Below are 20,837 nucleotides of genomic sequence, written 5' to 3'. Positions count from 1 at the left end.
TTAAAAAGCAGTATTATTAATCTAGAAAATTATATCTATAAACTAGACTGACTGTAAAACTATATACAACTTCCAGAAGAAATCCCGCATGTGAGACTAAATCCCAAATATTGGAATAATTGTGTTGAATGCAGCTATTCAGTTCTTGGTGCTCAAGTTCCCAGCCTCATAACTGTTACTCCTGACTACAACTAACCAAAAAGGGAAAAAAGGAAAAGTAAAATTCCTGACCAATAACTTTCACTAAATGTGAAGATATCCCTAAAGCTTTAATAAATTATGGTCGAGGATAAATAGCTAAGTAGTCAGTAGCTTTTGCAAGAGCTGCAGGAGATGATGTGCAATCACAATCTCTAAAGCTAAAACACATTAAAAGGTTTTCCAGTTCACAGGCTTTTATTCTAATCTCACTTCACACTGTCATCATTGGGAGAAAAAACAAAAAAAAAGAAAAAAAGAAAAAAAAGAACTACCAGCTCAACTATCCAGTGTTTAAATGATAGAGAAAATAAGGTGGAGTCATAGATGCTTCTGTAACACACCTCTGTCTCACAACAGTAGCAAAGCTAGTCCCTAATTATTTCCCATTAAGCAGATGCTTTATACTTAGATATCCTAGTAATTGACTGATAATGACAATAAAATCCTCAGAGTTCAGTGCAGCTCAGACTGGTGCTGTGGACAGGTGTGCAGCGTAACCATTCACTGTAAGGAAACGGTACCAAAAGGAGCAGCTGAGGGAACGGCGCTCACTGTGACAAACATCCACAGTCACTTGTCTTCCCTTCCTTTTAAAGTCATCATCCACTACAGCTTTTTTCATTTGGTGAGGGCAGAAAGGGTCAACCACACCGAGCGTTTTCTCTTTCTTGAAGGCAAAGTTTTATTGTTGAAAGCGTTCGCTCAGCTCTCCGATAGGTTTCCACGGTCCCCGTGTTGCAGTATTCCCCAAAGAACAGTCTTAGCAGGGATAAATCAACAATTCCAGCTCTTGTGACTCAGGGGAGCTGTGACAATTTACACCTAACTCGAGACCTGCCTCCCTGGGTGTCCACGTTGGGACACACAGCATCACTAACTGCTCAGAAGAGAGCACCAACACCACAGTAAAGCAGCTCGTCTGCCTCTAAGAGGGAGTTTAAACCTTTTGGATGGGTTCAAATCTCACGTGTAGATGGCAAGAATGAAATTGAGAATTTTGAGTAACACATGAAATGGATTTGAGATGTTCTCAGAATACCAGAAGTATCATAAAACGGCAGTTTCCCCCTTTTCTGCACACTCTTCTCTAAGCAGTGCCTAATGTGCACACTTGGGGACCATTTGTTAGGTTCACCGTTCTTCTTGCTTTCTTCAACTCCCCACAAATTAATGCAAATCTTGCCTTTCAGGTAAGGACTGCACTGGACGTGCCATCTCATGGAGTGTCCAATCCTCCTTTGAGCAAACAGGTTTGAAGAAAACGGGAGCAGATGAGACATAAATCCAGTTTGTCTTCAGTGCAAAGCCACTGATTTTCACCATTTGTTTTAATTAAGGCTTCACCAAAACCAAATATATAGTACCATCTTTAATTGCTGAAAATTAGCACACTCCTTTCAGAACAAATAGTCCGGGAGTGACTTTTGGGTCTCTGCTGTCAATTGTCTTCCTGAACAAAGTAGTATCTCACTGGTGGCCCTGGCAAGTCCTCCTCTCCATCGGTCTCTGGAGGAAACGACACTGTCAAATCCACATACTTCTTATCAGCTGAGGGTTTCACAAGCTTTTGCATCCTACAGGGAAATGAAGAACAACTGGTTAACCTACCAAAAAGACAAGTGGCAGTGGGAAATCAGGGCCAGCCCGGGATGAATTTCACTGCCAGCGATGAAGCCCAACATACAAGAAACCAGATTAAAAGGGAGAATAATCCGCCTTTTCATTTTGACGCACAAGTTGTTCCTCCACCTGAGGTACAGCAAATGGTATTCCAATTTCTTGATGAACTTAGCCCGTTAGTGAGCTACTACACTGTTCACTAACAAGTGCTCAGCACAAAAGACAAAATGGCCAGTTTTGGATGGGATCCCTCACCAATGTCATTTCTTTTTTGGTGTACTACTGAGGCACAAGGCAAAGTTAGCTTTCTGTGCAGGATTCTGGTCAATGAGGACTAAGTTCTCGGTATACCATAATGGCTGGTTTTAGTTAGTGAGCTACTACACTGTTCACTAACAAATTCTCAGCACAAAAGAGAAGACAAAATGGCCAGACTCTCACCAATGTAATTTCTTTTTTGGTGTACTACTGAGGGACAAGGCAAAGTTAGCTTTCCGTGCAGGATTTTGGTCAATGAGGAGTAAGTTCTCAGTATACCATAATGGCTGGTTTTAATATGTTATTAGGGAGAACCACTCCAGTGCAGACCACAGATCTGTTGGAAAGTAATTCTACTGAAGTTAAGACTTGTTTAAGTCCTTGAATTTTGAAGGCAAATAGCAATGAGGGGGAAAAAAAAAACCCAAACCAGGATCTGCGACTTCTTCCTTCACGACCACACTGTGCGTTTAATCTTTGCTCTCTACAGTCTCAAAAGCTCCAGCTATTGCTTGGAAGTTGCATAATAAAACACTGAAGTAGAAGGTCAATCCACCTCACTTCCATTATGTATCCCTGTATGTCTCAAAATTAGTTCCTTGCCAGCTCAGAGCACTAATTACTGAGGCCAGCTCAAATGCTGGGGGCTGGGGGAATACAGTCACTCATTTCTATTCCTCACAGGTCACTTAGAGAAGGATTTCCCTTCTGGCTATAATTTAGCACACAGCTCAGAAAGGGGCTTTCCCCAAAGTACTTGTTCCCTTAGAAGAACACAAAGCCTCTTCTCAGCAGAGATAGTGAGGTGATATCCGTTTGCATGAGGAAGGCCCAAGCTACAGAGCTTGCTTTTAAGGACTCCTAACTTGCTTTTAAGGAGTGTGCTACCAGTCAGTGCTGTGATTGTGAAACGAAGACAGAGTCTTGTAAGGCTTGTCGTATTACAGTGAGAGAAAGATTTAAAATACCTTAAGGAAAAAAAAAAATACACACAAGCAAGACCAGAGTTTGGTGTGCAAATATCGTGTAAAGCTTTTGGGACTGTTTGTAACAGAACCCCAAGTTGCTGTGACTACATGAAATGCTTGAACTCAAGGGTAATAAGAAATCCAGATATTCACAAGAAGGCAGCTTCACACCTTGCCTTTGACTTCATTACACACCCTGCTCATTCAGAATGATTCATCCAGCTGTAGGAGAAGGAATATGAACAACTTATGTTGAGATAGGCTGGAAGTTCTCATCTTGGTGTGCCTCTCTAAAGGCAATACCAACTTAGAGGCTCTTCTCTCCCTGGAAGTTTGAAGTAGCTTGCCCATAACAAACTACTTTGCCTGATGTTACCTACTAGCAGAGTTTTGAAACAGTACTGATCAACCTGTGGTAAATGCTAGAGCCTCTACGTGCTCTAGCAAAGCCCATGAGCACTGACCACCATATACTTCACAGCAGCTGCGAGGAACAGCTTTTGAGCTAAAGAAGTTCAATCAACATCTAAGGTAGAACCAAACCTGGGTGAGATCTGCCCGTTACTTTGCAAAAGCCTATCAGTCAAAAACTGATGCTCCTCACACCCTCCCAAACATCCAGTTTGGTATTTCCTGTCAGTGGAGCAGCACTGCCAGACCTTGTGAGCATCTTCATTTTTAAAAGCACTCAAGTGAGCTAGAATCTCAAGGAATTATTATGAGCTGAACAGGTTCCCAGAAATCCCAATCTGCAACCAATACATTAACTCCCTCGCAAATAAGCGTTCTCATTCTTTCAGAGCTAAGTATCACCATGAGTTTTAAGTCAGTTTAAAAAAGGTCCAATTAGCCTTATTCTGCTTGAACCAAGGTAGGCTCTTTCCCCAAAAAAAAACTTACTGTCAGACTTCTTTGGGTTCCTCATTATGGTATTCATCAGTTAGAGTGGCATTTTGCAAGTCTCCTGTCCTTACCACAGAATTTAATTCACTCTTTTTTTTTCTTCCAAAAGAAGAAATTACCTTTTTCTTTCCCAAATACTTATGACTAGCGACCACTTTGAGAGAAAACACTGCTGCCAGACACACGTTCTTACGATACAACCACTGAACATAATTTGAACGGGCACTCACATCCTGCAATACATTTTCCAGTTATACTTACGTCAGCTTTAACCTTTTAATATGACCTGGCATCACAGGAACATACAGCATTTTGACTCCCTGTACAACCATAGTTGGTTCAATTCCATATTTCTCCTGAAATTCACAAATTGAAATTTGTTTAAGGACTAGAACAACTGCACAAACCAGCAGATCCTACCACTGTTAATACTACAAATAATTATTCAAAACTGTTAGGATCCCAATCAAAAAGCTTGCTAATTCATAGGTGTTGACAGAAGTTCTATTAAGATACATTTGAGTCAATTAAATTAACAATCTGGAAGTAGAATTGGACGCATTTTCTTAGGAGACATTGCTGTTGACGTTAATTCTTTCCAGAATTACTCTGGTTTGAATGATAACTTGATAAAAGAACAAAAAAAAACAAAACCAAAACAACCCCCCAAACCAACAACCCAAAACAAGAAAACCCTTTCCTCTTGTCTTGTATTAACCCAGTACAGCACTTACTCTGACAGCATTTATGAAGTCCAACAGAGTAAAATCCTCTTTCCCATAAATTGTCCACCTGTCCCAGATGGTAAATGATATCCCATTTCTGTTTAAAAAAAAAAAAGAGAGAAGTTGTTTGTTATTTTAGAATGTGAACTCAGGCATCTCCTTCAAATGGGTATTGAAGAACTGCTGTGTCTTCTAGCAACTTGCTATTTTACCTTGAGCAAAGATCTCTTCCCTCTCTGCTGGAAGGACGTGCTCCCCCTTCCCAGGCACTAACCTGGCCTTTATCTCCTGTATCTCTGCCCAAGGGGTGACCACCCGTGGTGCTCACTATGGGTGCACCTAGTGGTGATGGCTGCACCCAGCTCAACGTGGTTTCGGTGAGGCATGTAACACAACAGCCAAGGGCTAACTCGAGCAACACTGGCACTGTGGTCAATATGCAAATATGATTATAGGTCAATCATCTTACCCCCACAAATAGTGGGCAGCCCAAGAGCCCTTTGTGCTCTCCTGAGCAGCAGTGGGCTGCACACCAGGATCTCCCCTTGAGCAGGGACACCGCTCAAGGTTACGTCTACTTCTTGAGAGATTCCTTGCCACAACAGATCCTTGGCTAAGTGACTAATGGCACACTAAACTTTGAAATCTTAGCTAAGTGATATAAAGAATTGATTGTGCATATACAATCCTTTAGACATAAACCGTTGACCAAGTCTGAGACTAGGATTGGATCCAGCTGCCCGCAGACTCCTCTCTGAGAAGGAGTTTAGAAAGCAAAGGGGTTCTTTCTGAGCCTCGTGACTCATCAGGAAGGTCTCCCTGACAGCTCACTAAAAAGCAGCAACGGATTGAGAAATGGGCTGTATCAAACAAATTCATACCGAATCGGCTCACTCTGCACAACCTTCAATATAAACACATTCTCTCTCCGTATCAGACATCCAGAAAGTTTTAAAACATGAAAAACAATTTTAATGAGCCACTTGACATGCACAGTTTTTTTCCATATAAAGTCCTCTTTCGGTTATTACTTGTAAGATTTTTACCTAGGTTAACTTATATCCAGAAAAATGTCAAGATCTGCCAATAAATATCGAGAGCCGTTGTGCATTTGCAGTTTTTCCCCCAGATGAGCAGAACCCCCCCAGGGGACAGACATCCCTCCAGCAGATACACACAAGAACAGGCACAGAGAGATAGAGCTGCACTGGCCCCCGTCCCTGCCAACCTCAACCTGGACTTTTTGGCAAAGGTCTCACAAAGCTGTATGCATTGTGATTAATAAAAGCTATCCCATTAATTACATCTGAAAATTTACTTTAAACCCTGAGGACCATCAGATGACATTCTAGCAAAATACTGAGACTTTACTGTATACTTTACTTTTTTGTATGTTACTTTGAGAGCATAAGCATGATGTGACCACCACCCTAACATACCAGAGTGTACTTAAAGTTTCACTTGTCTCCAACTGTGAGAGGTGACAGTGCTTTCAATTTACCTAAACCTTTAAGTGATCTTTAGCACTAATTAGTGATTTCAATTAAGAGTACACATTCTAATACTGCCACAGTGAAATACATTTTGTTATTTAGAAGTGAAGACTTACTGTCTGCTTGTGCCTTCTCTGCACTCGAAGTGTAGTTATCTCTTCTACCGTTTCAAAAAGTTTCTCTAAAAGAAGTTCTTTTAAAAAATGAAATAAGTTAGGTAGTTTAAAAAGCAGTATTATTAATCTAGAAAATTATATCTATAAACTAGACTGACTGTAAAACTATATACAACTTCCAGAAGAAATCCCGCATGTGAGACTAAATCCCAAATATTGGAATAATTGTGTTGAATGCAGCTATTCAGTTCTTGGTGCTCAAGTTCCCAGCCTCATAACTGTTACTCCTGACTACAACTAACCAAAAAGGGAAAAAAGGAAAAGTAAAATTCCTGACCAATAACTTTCACTAAATGTGAAGATATCCCTAAAGCTTTAATAAATTATGGTCGAGGATAAATAGCTAAGTAGTCAGTAGCTTTTGCAAGAGCTGCAGGAGATGATGTGCAATCACAATTTCTAAAGCTAAAACACATTAAAAGGTTTTCCAGTTCACAGGCTTTTATTCTAATCTCACTTCACACTGTCATCATTGGGAGAAAAAACAAAAAAAAAGAAAAAAAGAAAAAAAAAAGAACTACCAGCTCAACTATCCAGTGTTTAAATGATAGAGAAAATAAGGTGGAGTCACAGATGTTTCTGTAACACACCTCTGCCTCACAACAGTAGCAAAGCTAGTCCCTAATTATTTCCCATTAAGCAGATGCTTTATACTTAGATATCCTAGTAATTGACTGATAATGACAATAAAATCCTCAGAGTTCAGTGCAGCTCAGACTGGTGCTGTGGACAGGTGTGCAGCGTAACCATTCACTGTAAGGAAACGGTACCAAAAGGAGCAGCTGAGGGAACGGCGCTCACTGTGACAAACATCCACAGTCACTTGTCTTCCCTTCCTTTTAAAGTCATCATCCACTACAGCTTTTTTCATTTGGTGAGGGCAGAAAGGGTCAACCACACCGAGCGTTTTCTCTTTCTTGAAGGCAAAGTTTTATTGTTGAAAGCGTTCGCTCAGCTCTCCGATAGGTTTCCACGGTCCCCGTGTTGCAGTATTCCCCAAAGAACAGTCTTAGCAGGGATAAATCAACAATTCCAGCTCTTGTGACTCAGGGGAGCTGTGACAATTTACACCTAACTCGAGACCTGCCTCCCTGGGTGTCCACGTTGGGACACACAGCATCACTAACTGCTCAGAAGAGAGCACCAACACCACAGTAAAGCAGCTCGTCTGCCTCTAAGAGGGAGTTTAAACCTTTTGGATGGGTTCAAATCTCACGTGTAGATGGCAAGAATGAAATTGAGAATTTTGAGTAACACATGAAATGGATTTGAGATGTTCTCAGAATACCAGAAGTATCATAAAACGGCAGTTTCCCCCTTTTCTGCACACTCTTCTCTAAGCAGTGCCTAATGTGCACACTTGGGGACCATTTGTTAGGTTCACCGTTCTTCTTGCTTTCTTCAACTCCCCACAAATTAATGCAAATCTTGCCTTTCAGGTAAGGACTGCACTGGACGTGCCATCTCATGGAGTGTCCAATCCTCCTTTGAGCAAACAGGTTTGAAGAAAACGGGAGCAGATGAGACATAAATCCAGTTTGTCTTCAGTGCAAAGCCACTGATTTTCACCATTTGTTTTAATTAAGGCTTCACCAAAACCAAATATATAGTACCATCTTTAATTGCTGAAAATTAGCACACTCCTTTCAGAACAAATAGTCCGGGAGTGACTTTTGGGTCTCTGCTGTCAATTGTCTTCCTGAACAAAGTAGTATCTCACTGGTGGCCCTGGCAAGTCCTCCTCTCCATCGGTCTCTGGAGGAAACGACACTGTCAAATCCACATACTTCTTATCAGCTGAGGGTTTCACAAGCTTTTGCATCCTACAGGGAAATGAAGAACAACTGGTTAACCTACCAAAAAGACAAGTGGCAGTGGGAAATCAGGGCCAGCCCGGGATGAATTTCACTGCCAGCGATGAAACCCAACATACAAGAAACCAGATTAAGAGGGAGAATAATCCGCCTTTTCATTTTGACACACAAGTTGTTCCTCCACCTGAGGTACAGCAAATGGTATTCCAATTTCTTGATGAACTTAGCCCGTTAGTGAGCTACTACACTGTTCACTAACAAGTGCTCAGCACAAAAGACAAAATGGCCAGTTTTGGATGGGATCCCTCACCAATGTCATTTCTTTTTTGGTGTACTACTGAGGCACAAGGCAAAGTTAGCTTTCTGTGCAGGATTCTGGTCAATGAGGACTAAGTTCTCGGTATACCATAATGGCTGGTTTTAATGTTATTAGGGAGAACCACTCCAGTGCAGACCACAGTTGGAAAGTAATTCTACTGAAGTTAAGACTTGTTTAAGTCCTTGAATTTTGAAGGCAAATAGCAACGAGGGGGGAAAAAAAACACCAAACAGGATCCGCGACTTCTTCCTTCACGACCACACTGTGCGTTTAATCTTGCTCTCTACAGTCTCAAAAGCTCCAGCTATTGCTTGGAAGTTGCATAATAAAACACTGAAGTAGAAGGTCAATCCACCTCACTTCCATTATGTATCCCTGTATGTCTCAAAATTAGTTCCTTGCCAGCTCAGAGCACTAATTACTGAGGCCAGCTCAAATGCTGGGGGCTGGGGGAATACAGTCACTCATTTCTATTCCTCACAGGTCACTTAGAGAAGGATTTCCCTTCTGGCTATAATTTAGCACACAGCTCAGAAAGGGGCTTTCCCCAAAGTACTTGTTCCCTTAGAAGAACACAAAGCCTCTTCTCAGCAGAGATAGTGAGGTGATATCCTCATGAGGAAGGCCCAAGTTACAGAGCAAGGCTCCTAACTATGTCTCTAATCTTCTCAGCAGAGATAGTGAGGTGATATCCGTTTGCATGAGGAAGGCCCAAGCTACAGAGCTTGCTTTTAAGGACTCCTAACTTGCTTTTAAGGAGTGTGCTACCAGTCAGTGCTGTGATTGTGAAACGAAGACAGAGTCTTGTAAGGCTTGTCGTATTACAGGGAGAGAAAGATTTAAAATAACCTTATGGAAAAAAAAAATACACACAAGCAAGACCAGAGTTTGGTGTGCAAATATCATGTAAAACAGAACCCCAAGTTGCTGTGACTACATGAAATGCTTGAACTCAAGGGTAATAAGAAATCCAGATATTCACAAGAAGGCAGCTTCACACCTTGCCTTTGACTTCATTACACACCCTGCTCATTCAGAATGATTCATCCAGCTGTAGGAGAAGGAATATGAACAACTTATGTTGAGATAGGCTGGAAGTTCTCATCTTGGTGTGCCTCTCTAAAGGCAATACCAACTTAGAGGCTCTTCTCTCCCTGGAAGTTTGAAGTAGCTTGCCCATAACAAACTACTTTGCCTGATGTTACCTACTAGCAGAGTTTTGAAACAGTACTGATCAACCTGTGGTAAATGCTAGAGCCTCTACGTGCTCTAGCAAAGCCCATGAGCACTGACCACCATATACTTCACAGCAGCTGCGAGGAACAGCTTTTGAGCTAAAGAAGTTCAATCAACATCTAAGGTAGAACCAAACCTGGGTGAGATCTGCCCGTTACTTTGCAAAAGCCTATCAGTCAAAAACTGATGCTCCTCACACCCTCCCAAACATCCAGTTTGGTATTTCCTGTCAGTGGAGCAGCACTGCCAGACCTTGTGAGCATCTTCATTTTTAAAAGCACTCAAGTGAGCTAGAATCTCAAGGAATTATTATGAGCTGAACAGGTTCCCAGAAATCCCAATCTGCAACCAATACATTAACTCCCTCGCAAATAAGCGTTCTCATTCTTTCAGAGCTAAGTATCACCATGAGTTTTAAGTCAGTTTAAAAAAGGTCCAATTAGCCTTATTCTGCTTGAACCAAGGTAGGCTCTTTCCCCAAAAAAAAACTTACTGTCAGACTTCTTTGGGTTCCTCATTATGGTATTCATCAGTTAGAGTGGCATTTTGCAAGTCTCCTGTCCTTACCACAGAATTTAATTCACTCTTTTTTTTTCTTCCAAAAGAAGAAATTACCTTTTTCTTTCCCAAATACTTATGACTAGCGACCACTTTGAGAGAAAACACTGCTGCCAGACACACGTTCTTACGATACAACCACTGAACATAATTTGAACGGGCACTCACATCCTGCAATACATTTTCCAGTTATACTTACGTCAGCTTTAACCTTTTAATATGACCTGGCATCACAGGAACATACAGCATTTTGACTCCCTGTACAACCATAGTTGGTTCAATTCCATATTTCTCCTGAAATTCACAAATTGAAATTTGTTTAAGGACTAGAACAACTGCACAAACCAGCAGATCCTACCACTGTTAATACTACAAATAATTATTCAAAACTGTTAGGATCCCAATCAAAAAGCTTGCTAATTCATAGGTGTTGACAGAAGTTCTATTAAGATACATTTGAGTCAATTAAATTAACAATCTGGAAGTAGAATTGGACGCATTTTCTTAGGAGACATTGCTGTTGACGTTAATTCTTTCCAGAATTACTCTGGTTTGAATGATAACTTGATAAAAGAACAAAAAAAAACAAAACCAAAACAACCCCCCAAACCAACAACCCAAAACAAGAAAACCCTTTCCTCTTGTCTTGTATTAACCCAGTACAGCACTTACTCTGACAGCATTTATGAAGTCCAACAGAGTAAAATCCTCTTTCCCATAAATTGTCCACCTGTCCCAGATGGTAAATGATATCCCATTTCTGTTTAAAAAAAAAAAAAAAGAGAGAGAGAAGTTGTTTGTTATTTTAGAATGTGAACTCAGGCATCTCCTTCAAATGGGTATTGAAGAACTGCTGTGTCTTCTAGCAACTTGCTATTTTACCTTGAGCAAAGATCTCTTCCCTCTCTGCTGGAAGGACGTGCTCCCCCTTCCCAGGCACTAACCTGGCCTTTATCTCCTGTATCTCTGCCCAAGGGGTGACCACCCGTGGTGCTCACTATGGGTGCACCTAGTGGTGATGGCTGCACCCAGCTCAACGTGGTTTCGGTGAGGCATGTAACACAACAGCCAAGGGCTAACTCGAGCAACACTGGCACTGTGGTCAATATGCAAATATGATTATAGGTCAATCATCTTACCCCCACAAATAGTGGGCAGCCCAAGAGCCCTTTGTGCTCTCCTGAGCAGCAGTGGGCTGCACACCAGGATCTCCCCTTGAGCAGGGACACCGCTCAAGGTTACGCACACCAGGATCTCCCCTTGAGCAGGGATGCTGCTCAAAGTTACGTCTACTTCTTGAGAGATTCCTTGCCACAACAGATCCTTGGCTAAGTGACTAATGGCACACTAAACTTTGAAATCTTAGCTAAGTGATATAAAGAATTGATTGTGCATATACAATCCTTTAGACATAAACCGTTGACCAAGTCTGAGACTAGGATTGGATCCAGCTGCCCGCAGACTCCTCTCTGAGAAGGAGTTTAGAAAGCAAAGGGGTTCTTTCTGAGCCTCGTGACTCATCAGGAAGGTCTCCCTGACAGCTCACTCTGACCATTTCCTCTGTGCAATAAATAGCCAAGTGTGCCTTGCCATCTCGAATCCTGTTAACTGTCGCATTTACCATCAAACTTTGTTAAGTTTCTCGTTTTATATCAATAAATGTATTACTGCTTCTCTCTACGAGTGAGGTGCATGGCTTCCATCCGTGACTTCTGCTGCCATTTCTCCAGCCCTTTGCCTTGGCTAAGCACAAGACACAGAAAGAAGTCTGGGTAAACGTGGTACCTGGCAAGGAACACACCGAGTTTTCAGACCTACGGAAAACCAGCTCTTGTACTGACCAAGATGCAGAGGTGTGTTCAGTCTGTGCAGACAGGATGTTTATTAATAACCATCCCACATATCTAACTCATCTAGAGTTTTTTTTAAGCCTCACTAGCAACAGCTTCCACCTAAAATAAAACTAAACCCTTAAAACCACTATTTTTCAAATTAGGACAGAAGAGTATGTGTTGCATTTTCCAAACAGGAAGTTCTTAAGCAATATGGCATGGGGCACCTTTGGTGGTACTAAGAGTATCACTTACACCTTTAGAAGTACGTGGAATAAAGTTTGATAGCAAGCACTAAGTGATCTATGACCTTCCAAGTTTAAAGAACAACAAAAAAATAATGCTGAATATCTATAATGTTTAATTGGAGTATGACCATGAACTGTGGTTCCATCGTTCTGCTCCATGAGCACTTAAGGCCTTAATCTGTTTCTCTGGATTTAATAACTGTACAAACTTCACACTTGTTGCAAGGGCTCACCAAGTTCTAAGCATCAATCACCAGGTTTCCAAACACCACCCTTCTGCTGCTGTCTTTCCTACCTGATTTCTGTTCTTCTTACTTCAGCAGTTTCTGTGAAGACCATTATGGGAATGGCTAAGTTCAGAAAACAGTTCTTGTACGCATCAGCTGGGTAGCCACCCACAACTTTGATGAGTTCCAGTGCAACCTGCAGTAAATAAGAACCCCATACTTCCATGAAACCAAACACGGGTCTTAGGTACTCTGCTATCAACACTAGTTTAGTTAAGTAACTGGCAATTAGAGGGTAAAGTTGTTCATGAGATCAGCCTTTGTCCAATCGGCAGAGTAAATCACATCTACTGTTCCATCGTTCTGCTCCATGAGCACTTAAGGCCTTAATCTGTTTATCTGGATTTAATAACTGTACAAACTTCACACTTGTTGCAAGGGCTCACCAAGTTCTAAGCATCAATCACCAGGTTTCCAAACACCACCCTTCTGCTGCTGTCTTTCCTACCTGATTTCTGTTCTTCTTACTTCAGCAGTTTCTGTGAAGACCATTATGGGAATGGCTAAGTTCAGAAAACAGTTCTTGTATGCATCAGCTGGGTAGCCACCCACAACTTTGATGAGTTCCAGTGCAACCTGCAGTAAATAAGAACCCCATACTTCCATGAAACCAAACACGGGTCTTAGGTACTCTGCTATCAACACTAGTTTAGTTAAGTAACTGGCAATTAGAGGGTAAAGTTGTTCATGAGATCAGCCTTTGTCCAATCGGCAGAGTAAATCACATCTGGAAATGCAACCCAATACACCACAGAAAAAGTCTCTTGCTGCTAATGGAAATACTTAAAATATTCAAAAGCATTCCTAATGTAGGAATTCCAAAGTTGTTTCATTCCAGTCACCCCCCCAAAGCATGCAGTTCTGCTGAGATGCATGGATGGGAACTGCTACAACCAGATCCTTTCCGCTCTCGGCAGCGGCACTCTTAATGGCAGAAAAGAAACCAAAATGCTCATCTCCAGCTCCTCTTTCTGGTCAGCAAATCAAAAGTAAAAACACCAAGAGCTTTCCACATCTAGAACCAAAAGTGACCTTTTATTTTGGTACATGAGAAAAGAAAAAAATATTATTAAGTTTGAAATAAACTCATTTCTTTAACTCCGTGAAACCAAACACAGGTCTTAGATACTCTGCTATCAACACTAGCTTAGTTAAGTAACTGGCAATTAGAGGGTAAGTTGTTCATGAGATCAGCCTTTGTCCAGTTGGCAGAGTAAATCACATCTGGAAATGCAACCCAATACACCACAGAAAAAGTCTCTTGCTGCTAATGGAAATACTTAAAATATTCAAAAGCATTCCTAATGTAGGAATTCCAAAGTTGTTTCATTCCAGTCACCCCCACAAAGCATGCAGTTCTGCTGAGATGCATGGATGGGAACTACTACAACCAGATCCTTTCCGCTCTTGGCAGCGGCACTCTTAATGGCAGAAAAGAAACCAAAATGCTCATCTCCAGCTCCTCTTTCTGGTCAGCAAATCAAAAGTAAAAACACCAAGAGCTTTCCACATCTAGAACCAAAAGCGACCTTTCATTTTGGTACATGAGGAAAAAAAAAAAAAAGAGATTATTAAGTTTGAAATAAACTCATTTCTTTAACGAGGCTCTGTCAGGGTAGCGTTAATCAACGTCCAGCCAACAGTGTTTTTAGGCAATAAACAGCAAGAGAAAGAAATGTGTGTTTTAACAAGTGCACTCACCAGCCCTGACACTGCAGCAGTAGCTGTTGCAATTGCAGGAATAATCTTTCCAGCAATGCGCTTTGTTTTGAACCGATCTGCCGGTTCGATGTTGTACATCTTGGCTCGCAAGTTTGACGCTGCTGTTATGAAGTCTATGTGCCCGTTGCTGTCGTCGTCTTTTTCAAAGGAGATGGGCTTCATTTGCAAGTCATCTGCTCGTGAAAAAGAAGAAAGAAAAAAAAAAGAGCAAAAATTATTATTAGAAAACTGTTGATGTCCTACACATCAGTTAAACGGAACTAGAATCTTAGCAAATAAAAAATTTCACATTCTGGAGCCTGGTGCCTGCCTTACAACTTGCTTTCCCATGCTAAAAGCAGGAATGCCCCTAACAATATCAGAGTGATGAAAGAAATATCAATAGAGTTCATAATTTTATTTTCCTTCCAACACCAGGAACAGATTTTGGACAGTCCTGTGGATGTTTCTTGTACACCCCACCTCGCTCTAGCTCCATTCTGTGAGAATTCCCTCTGTTAGCTTTGGTCATCTCTAATCCCTGCACTGTGGATTCAGTGGCACGGGAGACCAAGAGGTTAGAGCTGACACTCCATGGGATGGGTTACAGCCAAGCTCATCTTTCTCCCCTGTGTGCATTTTTAGCCTGAGAACACATGTGGTAGTTGCCCAACGACCTCTTCACGTGGCCAGCCACAAAAATGAGATTCGAACATCCTCGTTTTAACACAACTAGAAGATGCTGGCAAAGACTCTTAACAGCCTTCACAATATAGGATCATTTCAGATTGATGGCTGTAAGTAGTAATTCTCAACCTTCTCATACCAGAATCACTTTCAGTCCATCTGGGATCATGCCAGCACCCTTTCCCTCCTGAAGAGTTCAATCCCCTGCTGCCTGCTTGCTGTCATCAGGGTTCTACTTACATGCAAGCAGAACAGAGAACCCTAAAACTTGCAAGAATCTCAGAAATACAGAGTAATGTCAATAAGGACAGTTACCTGCATGGCACTTCAGAAAGCTTTAGCTATCAGCTTCTTGTAGAATTACAAAATTGCTTTATTCAAAGACCTGAATGTCATACTACTGGCAGTGCAATTGCAAGGTGTTACTGAGCTATGAAACCAGTTGGCACTACTCACTTTCCAGAGCTTCATTGGACAGTATAGACTTCTCCAGCTGGAAGATGGCGTTTCTTTCATCCTCACTGCTGACTGGAATATGATCTGGTTTTCGTGCAGTTTCATCAGTCTGTACAACCTGTAAGTGTGTGCAGTGCTTGAGTAATAAAACATGAACTTTGTACAGCACAAGTGTGAAGCGTACTAGATTTCCTGCCTTCCCTCCAGTCTTTCCTCCCCAGTTCCAGAGAGACACACACTTAATGGAGCAAGTCCAGCCAAGGGCCACAAAGATCATCAAAGGATTGGAGCATCTCTCATAGAAGGAGAAGCTGAGATTGCTGGGAGAGTTCAGCCTGGAGAAGAGAAGGCTCAGTGGGATCTTAGCAACGTGTATAAATATCTGACGCAGGGAAAGTACAGAATCACAGAATCTTCTAGGTTGGAAGGGACCTCAAAGATCATCTTGTCCAACCGTCAACCTTACTTTGACAAAAATAGACACCCACACAACAAACAAGAAGCATCATCACTAAACCATACCTCCCAGCACTACATCAACCTGTCTTTTGAACACCTCCAGGGATGGTGCCTCAACCACCTCCCTGGGCAGCCCATTCCAATGGCTGAGAACCCTTTCAGTGAAAAAATTTTTCCTAATATCCAGCCTGAACCTCCCCTGATGTAACTTGAGGCCATTTCCTCTCGTCCTGCAGAGCCAGACCTTTTTCACTGGTGCCCAGTGATGGAACAAGGGGGTATAAGCACAAATCAAAGTGCACAGAACTCCGTAACAAACATAAGAAAATGCTTTAAAGAAAAAAAAAAAAAAAACCACAAACAAAAAAACCACAACCAAAAATGTGAGGACGGTTGGAACACTGGCACAGGTAGAAAAGAGAGGCTGTGGAATCTCCATCCTCAAAGATATTCAAAACCTGATGGGACACCCTCCAGGATGACCTGCTATAACTGCCCTTGCTTGAGCAAGGGGATTGGACTAGGCAGTCTCCAGAGGTTCTTTCCAAGCTCAACCATTCTGTGATTCTGAGTCAAAATATCAGTTTTGTCTCACAAGGCAAGCATTAATAAGAAAAGTGTTAACACTGGGCAAGAAAATATGAAAAGACTCTGGAACGTTTGCTGATTTTAAATTATGCCAAATGCTAGCCACTGCACAATAATGCTTAAGCTGCTTTGAAATTAACACTTGAAAAATAAACATAAAAGTAATGACACTTGCTTTATATTACCTAGAAAGAAGTAACAGATTGACACTAGTCTTAGATTCCTTTAAAATTGCTTATCAGTAAAATTTTACTACTATTATTGAAATAGTATAGACTCATATAAACTTTAAAAAGCTTGCAGACTTACAGTCACACTCACGCAGGGAAACCAATGCTACCACAAATAATTTGCAAAAGGCAAAAAAACCCCACATCTTGCATTTAGCATCTGGTACACAGATACCTTAGCTATATCAAGTTAAAGCAGTCCTGGATGCCACACTCCTATTTTCCCCAAAACACATTTTAATTAGTGTTATTTCTCATCAGCAAGATGTAGCTGGGGATGTGGGACAGTGCTTGTGGATTCTTTTTTTTTAAATATTGCACTTACTTTGTTTGAAGGTCTGAACTCTGGTACCTTCACAGCTGAAATAATCTTCAAAATAGTTTCCTCTGACAAATCCTGTTAAGGTTTTGAAGAAAACCAATTAAAGTTCACATCAACTCAAAAACACCCCCACAAAAAGACTGGATATCCAGTTCAACCTTACTTTGACAAAAATAGACACCCACACAACAAACAAGAAGCATCATCACTAAACCATACCTCCCAGCACTACATCAACCTGTCTTTTGAACACCTCCAGGGATGGTGCCTCAACCACCTCCCTGGGCAGCCCATTCCAATGGCTGAGAACCCTTTCAGTGAAAAAATTTTTCCTAATATCCAGCCTGAACCTCCCCTGATGTAACTTGAGGCCATTTCCTCTCGTCCTGCAGAGCCAGACCTTTTTCACTGGTGCCCAGTGATGGAACAAGGGGGTATAAGCACAAATCAAAGTGCACAGAACTCCGTAACAAACATAAGAAAATGCTTTAAAGAAAAAAAAAAAAAAAACCACAAACAAAAAAACCACAACCAAAAATGTGAGGACGGTTGGAACACTGGCACAGGTAGAAAAGAGAGGCTGTGGAATCTCCATCCTCAAAGATATTCAAAACCTGATGGGACACCCTCCAGGATGACCTGCTATAACTGCCCTTGCTTGAGCAAGGGGATTGGACTAGGCAGTCTCCAGAGGTTCTTTCCAAGCTCAACCATTCTGTGATTCTGAGTCAAAATATCAGTTTTGTCTCACAAGGCAAGCATTAATAAGAAAAGTGTTAACACTGGGCAAGAAAATATGAAAAGACTCTGGAACGTTTGCTGATTTTAAATTATGCCAAATGCTAGCCACTGCACAATAATGCTTAAGCTGCTTTGAAATTAACACTTGAAAAATAAACATAAAAGTAATGACACTTGCTTTATATTACCTAGAAAGAAGTAACAGATTGACACTAGTCTTAGATTCCTTTAAAATTGCTTATCAGTAAAATTTTACTACTATTATTGAAATAGTATAGACTCATATAAACTTTAAAAAGCTTGCAGACTTACAGTCACACTCACGCAGGGAAACCAATGCTACCACAAATAATTTGCAAAAGGCAAAAAAACCCCACATCTTGCATTTAGCATCTGGTACACAGATACCTTAGCTATATCAAGTTAAAGCAGTCCTGGATGCCACACTCCTATTTTCCCCAAAACACATTTTAATTAGTGTTATTTCTCATCAGCAAGATGTAGCTGGGGATGTGGGACAGTGCTTGTGGATTCTTTTTTTTTAAATATTGCACTTACTTTGTTTGAAGGTCTGAACTCTGGTACCTTCACAGCTGAAATAATCTTCAAAATAGTTTCCTCTGACAAATCCTGTTAAGGTTTTGAAGAAAACCAATTAAAGTTCACATCAACTCAAAAACACCCCCACAAAAAGACTGGATATCCAGTAGCATTTCAAAGAACACCAAAACAAAAAAAATCCCACAAATATTCCATGATGTTTCAGTGAAACATCATCACTGAAACACCAAGTGACATTTCAGTTGCCCCATTGAACCAGAGTGCAGCACTTGAAAACCGAACAGAACTGAAGCGTAAACGCAACTTACAGGAAGATCCAATTAGAAAAGGAAAAGGGTAACAAGAAAAACAAAGGACAAGCAACACAGAAGCTGTTGAGTAGTAAAAAACAGAACTCACAAACCATAGCTACGACACTTAATTTAAAAAGCGCCTTATAAAGATCTTCCAGTTCAGTTATTATATTGCACAGGCGATAGGTCCATCAAAATAAGAATTCCTGAGCTCAGAGATTACTGAAAATACCCAGTGCACTACCCATTTCTTCTCTGGGTTAGGGATTTAAATAAAGAAGACTAAACCTAAGCAGTTGCTGAACAGTCAGTGCTGAAGCATAGATTACTTTAAGAATCTGTTTAATCAAATCTTGGAAAGAATTGGTAACTGGACATGGGACCAAAACTGAACACGTTCACCCAAGTCACACGACAGGAGCACTGATACAGGATGGATTACCTTCTCTGTGAAGGGAACACAGTACACTGTCGCAAAGAGTTTCGCTGCGCTCACGATGAAACCGTAGTGCCTGAAGAAGAGAGGAAGATAAGGGTTTTTTTTTGGTTGGTCACAAACCATAGCTACAACACTTAATTTAAAAAGTGCCTTATAAAGATCCTCCAGTTCAGTTATTATATCGCACAGGCAATAGGTCCATCAAAATAAGAATTCCTGAGCTCAGAGATTACTGAAAATACCCAATACACTACCCATTCCTTCTCTGGGTTAGGGATTTAAATAAAGAAGACTAAACCTAAGCAGTTGCCGAACAGTCAGTGCTGAAGCATAGATTACTTTAAGAATCTGTTTAATCAAATCTTGGAAAGAATTGGTAACTGGACATGGGACCAAAACTGAACACGTACACCCAAGTCACACGACAGGAGCACTGATACAGGATGGATTACCTTCTCTGTGAAGGGAACACAGTACACTGTCGCAAAGAGTTTCGCTGCGCTCACGATGAAACCGTAGTGCCTGAAGAAGAGAGGAAGATAAGGGTTTTTTTTTGGTTGGTTGGTTGGTTTCTTACTGCAGTTACCTGAAGTTTTGCAATCATATTCAACTGGTCTAAAAAAAACACACACAGGGAAACAATTCCCAAAACAGATGACAGATCTCGAGAGACTCAGAAGTCCGCCCCAATATGAAGAAGACTTTGATGAGTGAAGAGTTATTTAATGAAAACAGTATTTCATTCACCTTTGCAGTCAAGAAAATAACTCTGAACGCTAACATGACATCAATATGATAATAAAAATCTTCACCTCAGAAATACTTTGATATTTGCCATCATCTCAGTTTTCACCCAAACTAAAAATGGCAATCCAGACAGTTTCTCAAAGCAGCCCATAAATCCTTTCAATTCTTCAGCCACATCAATTTTTAAAATTATCTGTAAAACCCAAACCATCTAGGTCAGACCCAAATCGTGGAGAAGAAGAAAAGGGGCCCCTCCACTAGGTCATTTTAGGTATTCAATTTAATTTGGCACATCCTGCATTTCATTATGTGGGCCGGCGGGGCCAGTGGGGTACGACAGCAACAATTCATAATTCTGTAGTCACACAATAAGCGAAATGAGTTGTTTTAAGCCATTTCACCTTAGATGTTGTCAGACCTTCCCACAGCACCCTCCAGTCCCATGTCAGTGAAAGTTAAGTTACCTGCAGTGAAAGTATGAGGCAGCACAATGTAAGATTGTGCACTAGAACCTATAAAATACTAGTCCAACTTCTATTTTGGCTTTACAGCCATTGCCTGGCACTTACTGGGATCTATAAAACACATCAGGGGCAGTACCATACTTACAAAGGATCATTAAATTCAAACTTCACTGGGAAAGGTGGCCTCTTTGGTGACTGCCAAAACAAACCTGGTAAGAAGAGAGACTTAAGATGAAATCCTAAGGAATCAGGAAGAGCAATGCGTGACGTAGGCCGTGAACTCACAACAGGCACAAAGGGGCATTTGTACTTACTTCCATCTTTTAATCGTGTATCAAGAGGAAATGAATGAAGGAGCTGAAGAGCCTAGAGGAAAAGCCAGAGTAGCTTTAGTAATTTGTCATATACATATTGTTATGACCACACTAAGTCAAGCTTTCTTTCTAGTAATGATGGGAAATCTTGATAGAGCTTTTAGGACCCACCAATACATAGCTGAAGTAATTTAAAG

The 20,837-nt window shown here is 41.0% G+C and overlaps 1 protein-coding gene and 2 long non-coding RNA genes across 3 annotated transcripts in view; all 3 read right to left on the bottom strand.

Annotated features, from left to right (window-relative positions):
- Positions 1 to 377: 377 nt before the first annotated feature.
- On the bottom strand, positions 378 to 4,779 carry LOC106888684. Its single transcript, XR_001412153.1, has 3 exons — positions 4,685 to 4,779; positions 4,212 to 4,306; positions 378 to 1,775 (listed from the first exon to the last, which is right to left on the bottom strand). It is a non-coding gene; the product is annotated as an uncharacterized LOC106888684 (long non-coding RNA).
- Positions 4,780 to 5,624: 845 nt separating this feature from the next.
- UBA6 (ubiquitin-like modifier activating enzyme 6) overlaps positions 5,625 to 20,837 on the bottom strand; it is a 58,386-nt gene continuing 43,173 nt past the window's right edge. The window contains exons 29-34 of the mRNA XM_014943123.1: positions 15,483 to 15,600; positions 14,340 to 14,533; positions 13,087 to 13,214; positions 10,944 to 11,031; positions 10,471 to 10,565; positions 5,625 to 8,167 (exon numbers count right to left, since the gene is read on the bottom strand). Coding sequence (XP_014798609.1) covers positions 8,032 to 8,167; positions 10,471 to 10,565; positions 10,944 to 11,031; positions 13,087 to 13,214; positions 14,340 to 14,533; positions 15,483 to 15,600 — 759 coding nt within the window. The 3' untranslated portion in view covers positions 5,625 to 8,031. The remainder of the gene's footprint in view (positions 8,168 to 10,470; positions 10,566 to 10,943; positions 11,032 to 13,086; positions 13,215 to 14,339; positions 14,534 to 15,482; positions 15,601 to 20,837) is intronic.
- On the bottom strand, positions 18,390 to 20,705 carry LOC106888697. The gene is made up of 4 exons (XR_001412159.1): positions 20,641 to 20,705; positions 20,472 to 20,535; positions 19,568 to 19,637; positions 18,390 to 18,452 (listed from the first exon to the last, which is right to left on the bottom strand). It is a non-coding gene; the product is annotated as an uncharacterized LOC106888697 (long non-coding RNA).

This window comes from Calidris pugnax, unplaced genomic scaffold (assembly GCF_001431845.1).
Source record: "Calidris pugnax isolate Ruff unplaced genomic scaffold, ASM143184v1 scaffold16, whole genome shotgun sequence".
Taxonomy (NCBI): domain Eukaryota; kingdom Metazoa; phylum Chordata; class Aves; order Charadriiformes; family Scolopacidae; genus Calidris; species Calidris pugnax.
Note: the sequence above shows the minus strand (reverse complement) of the source record. Positions and strands in the feature narration are given on the sequence as shown.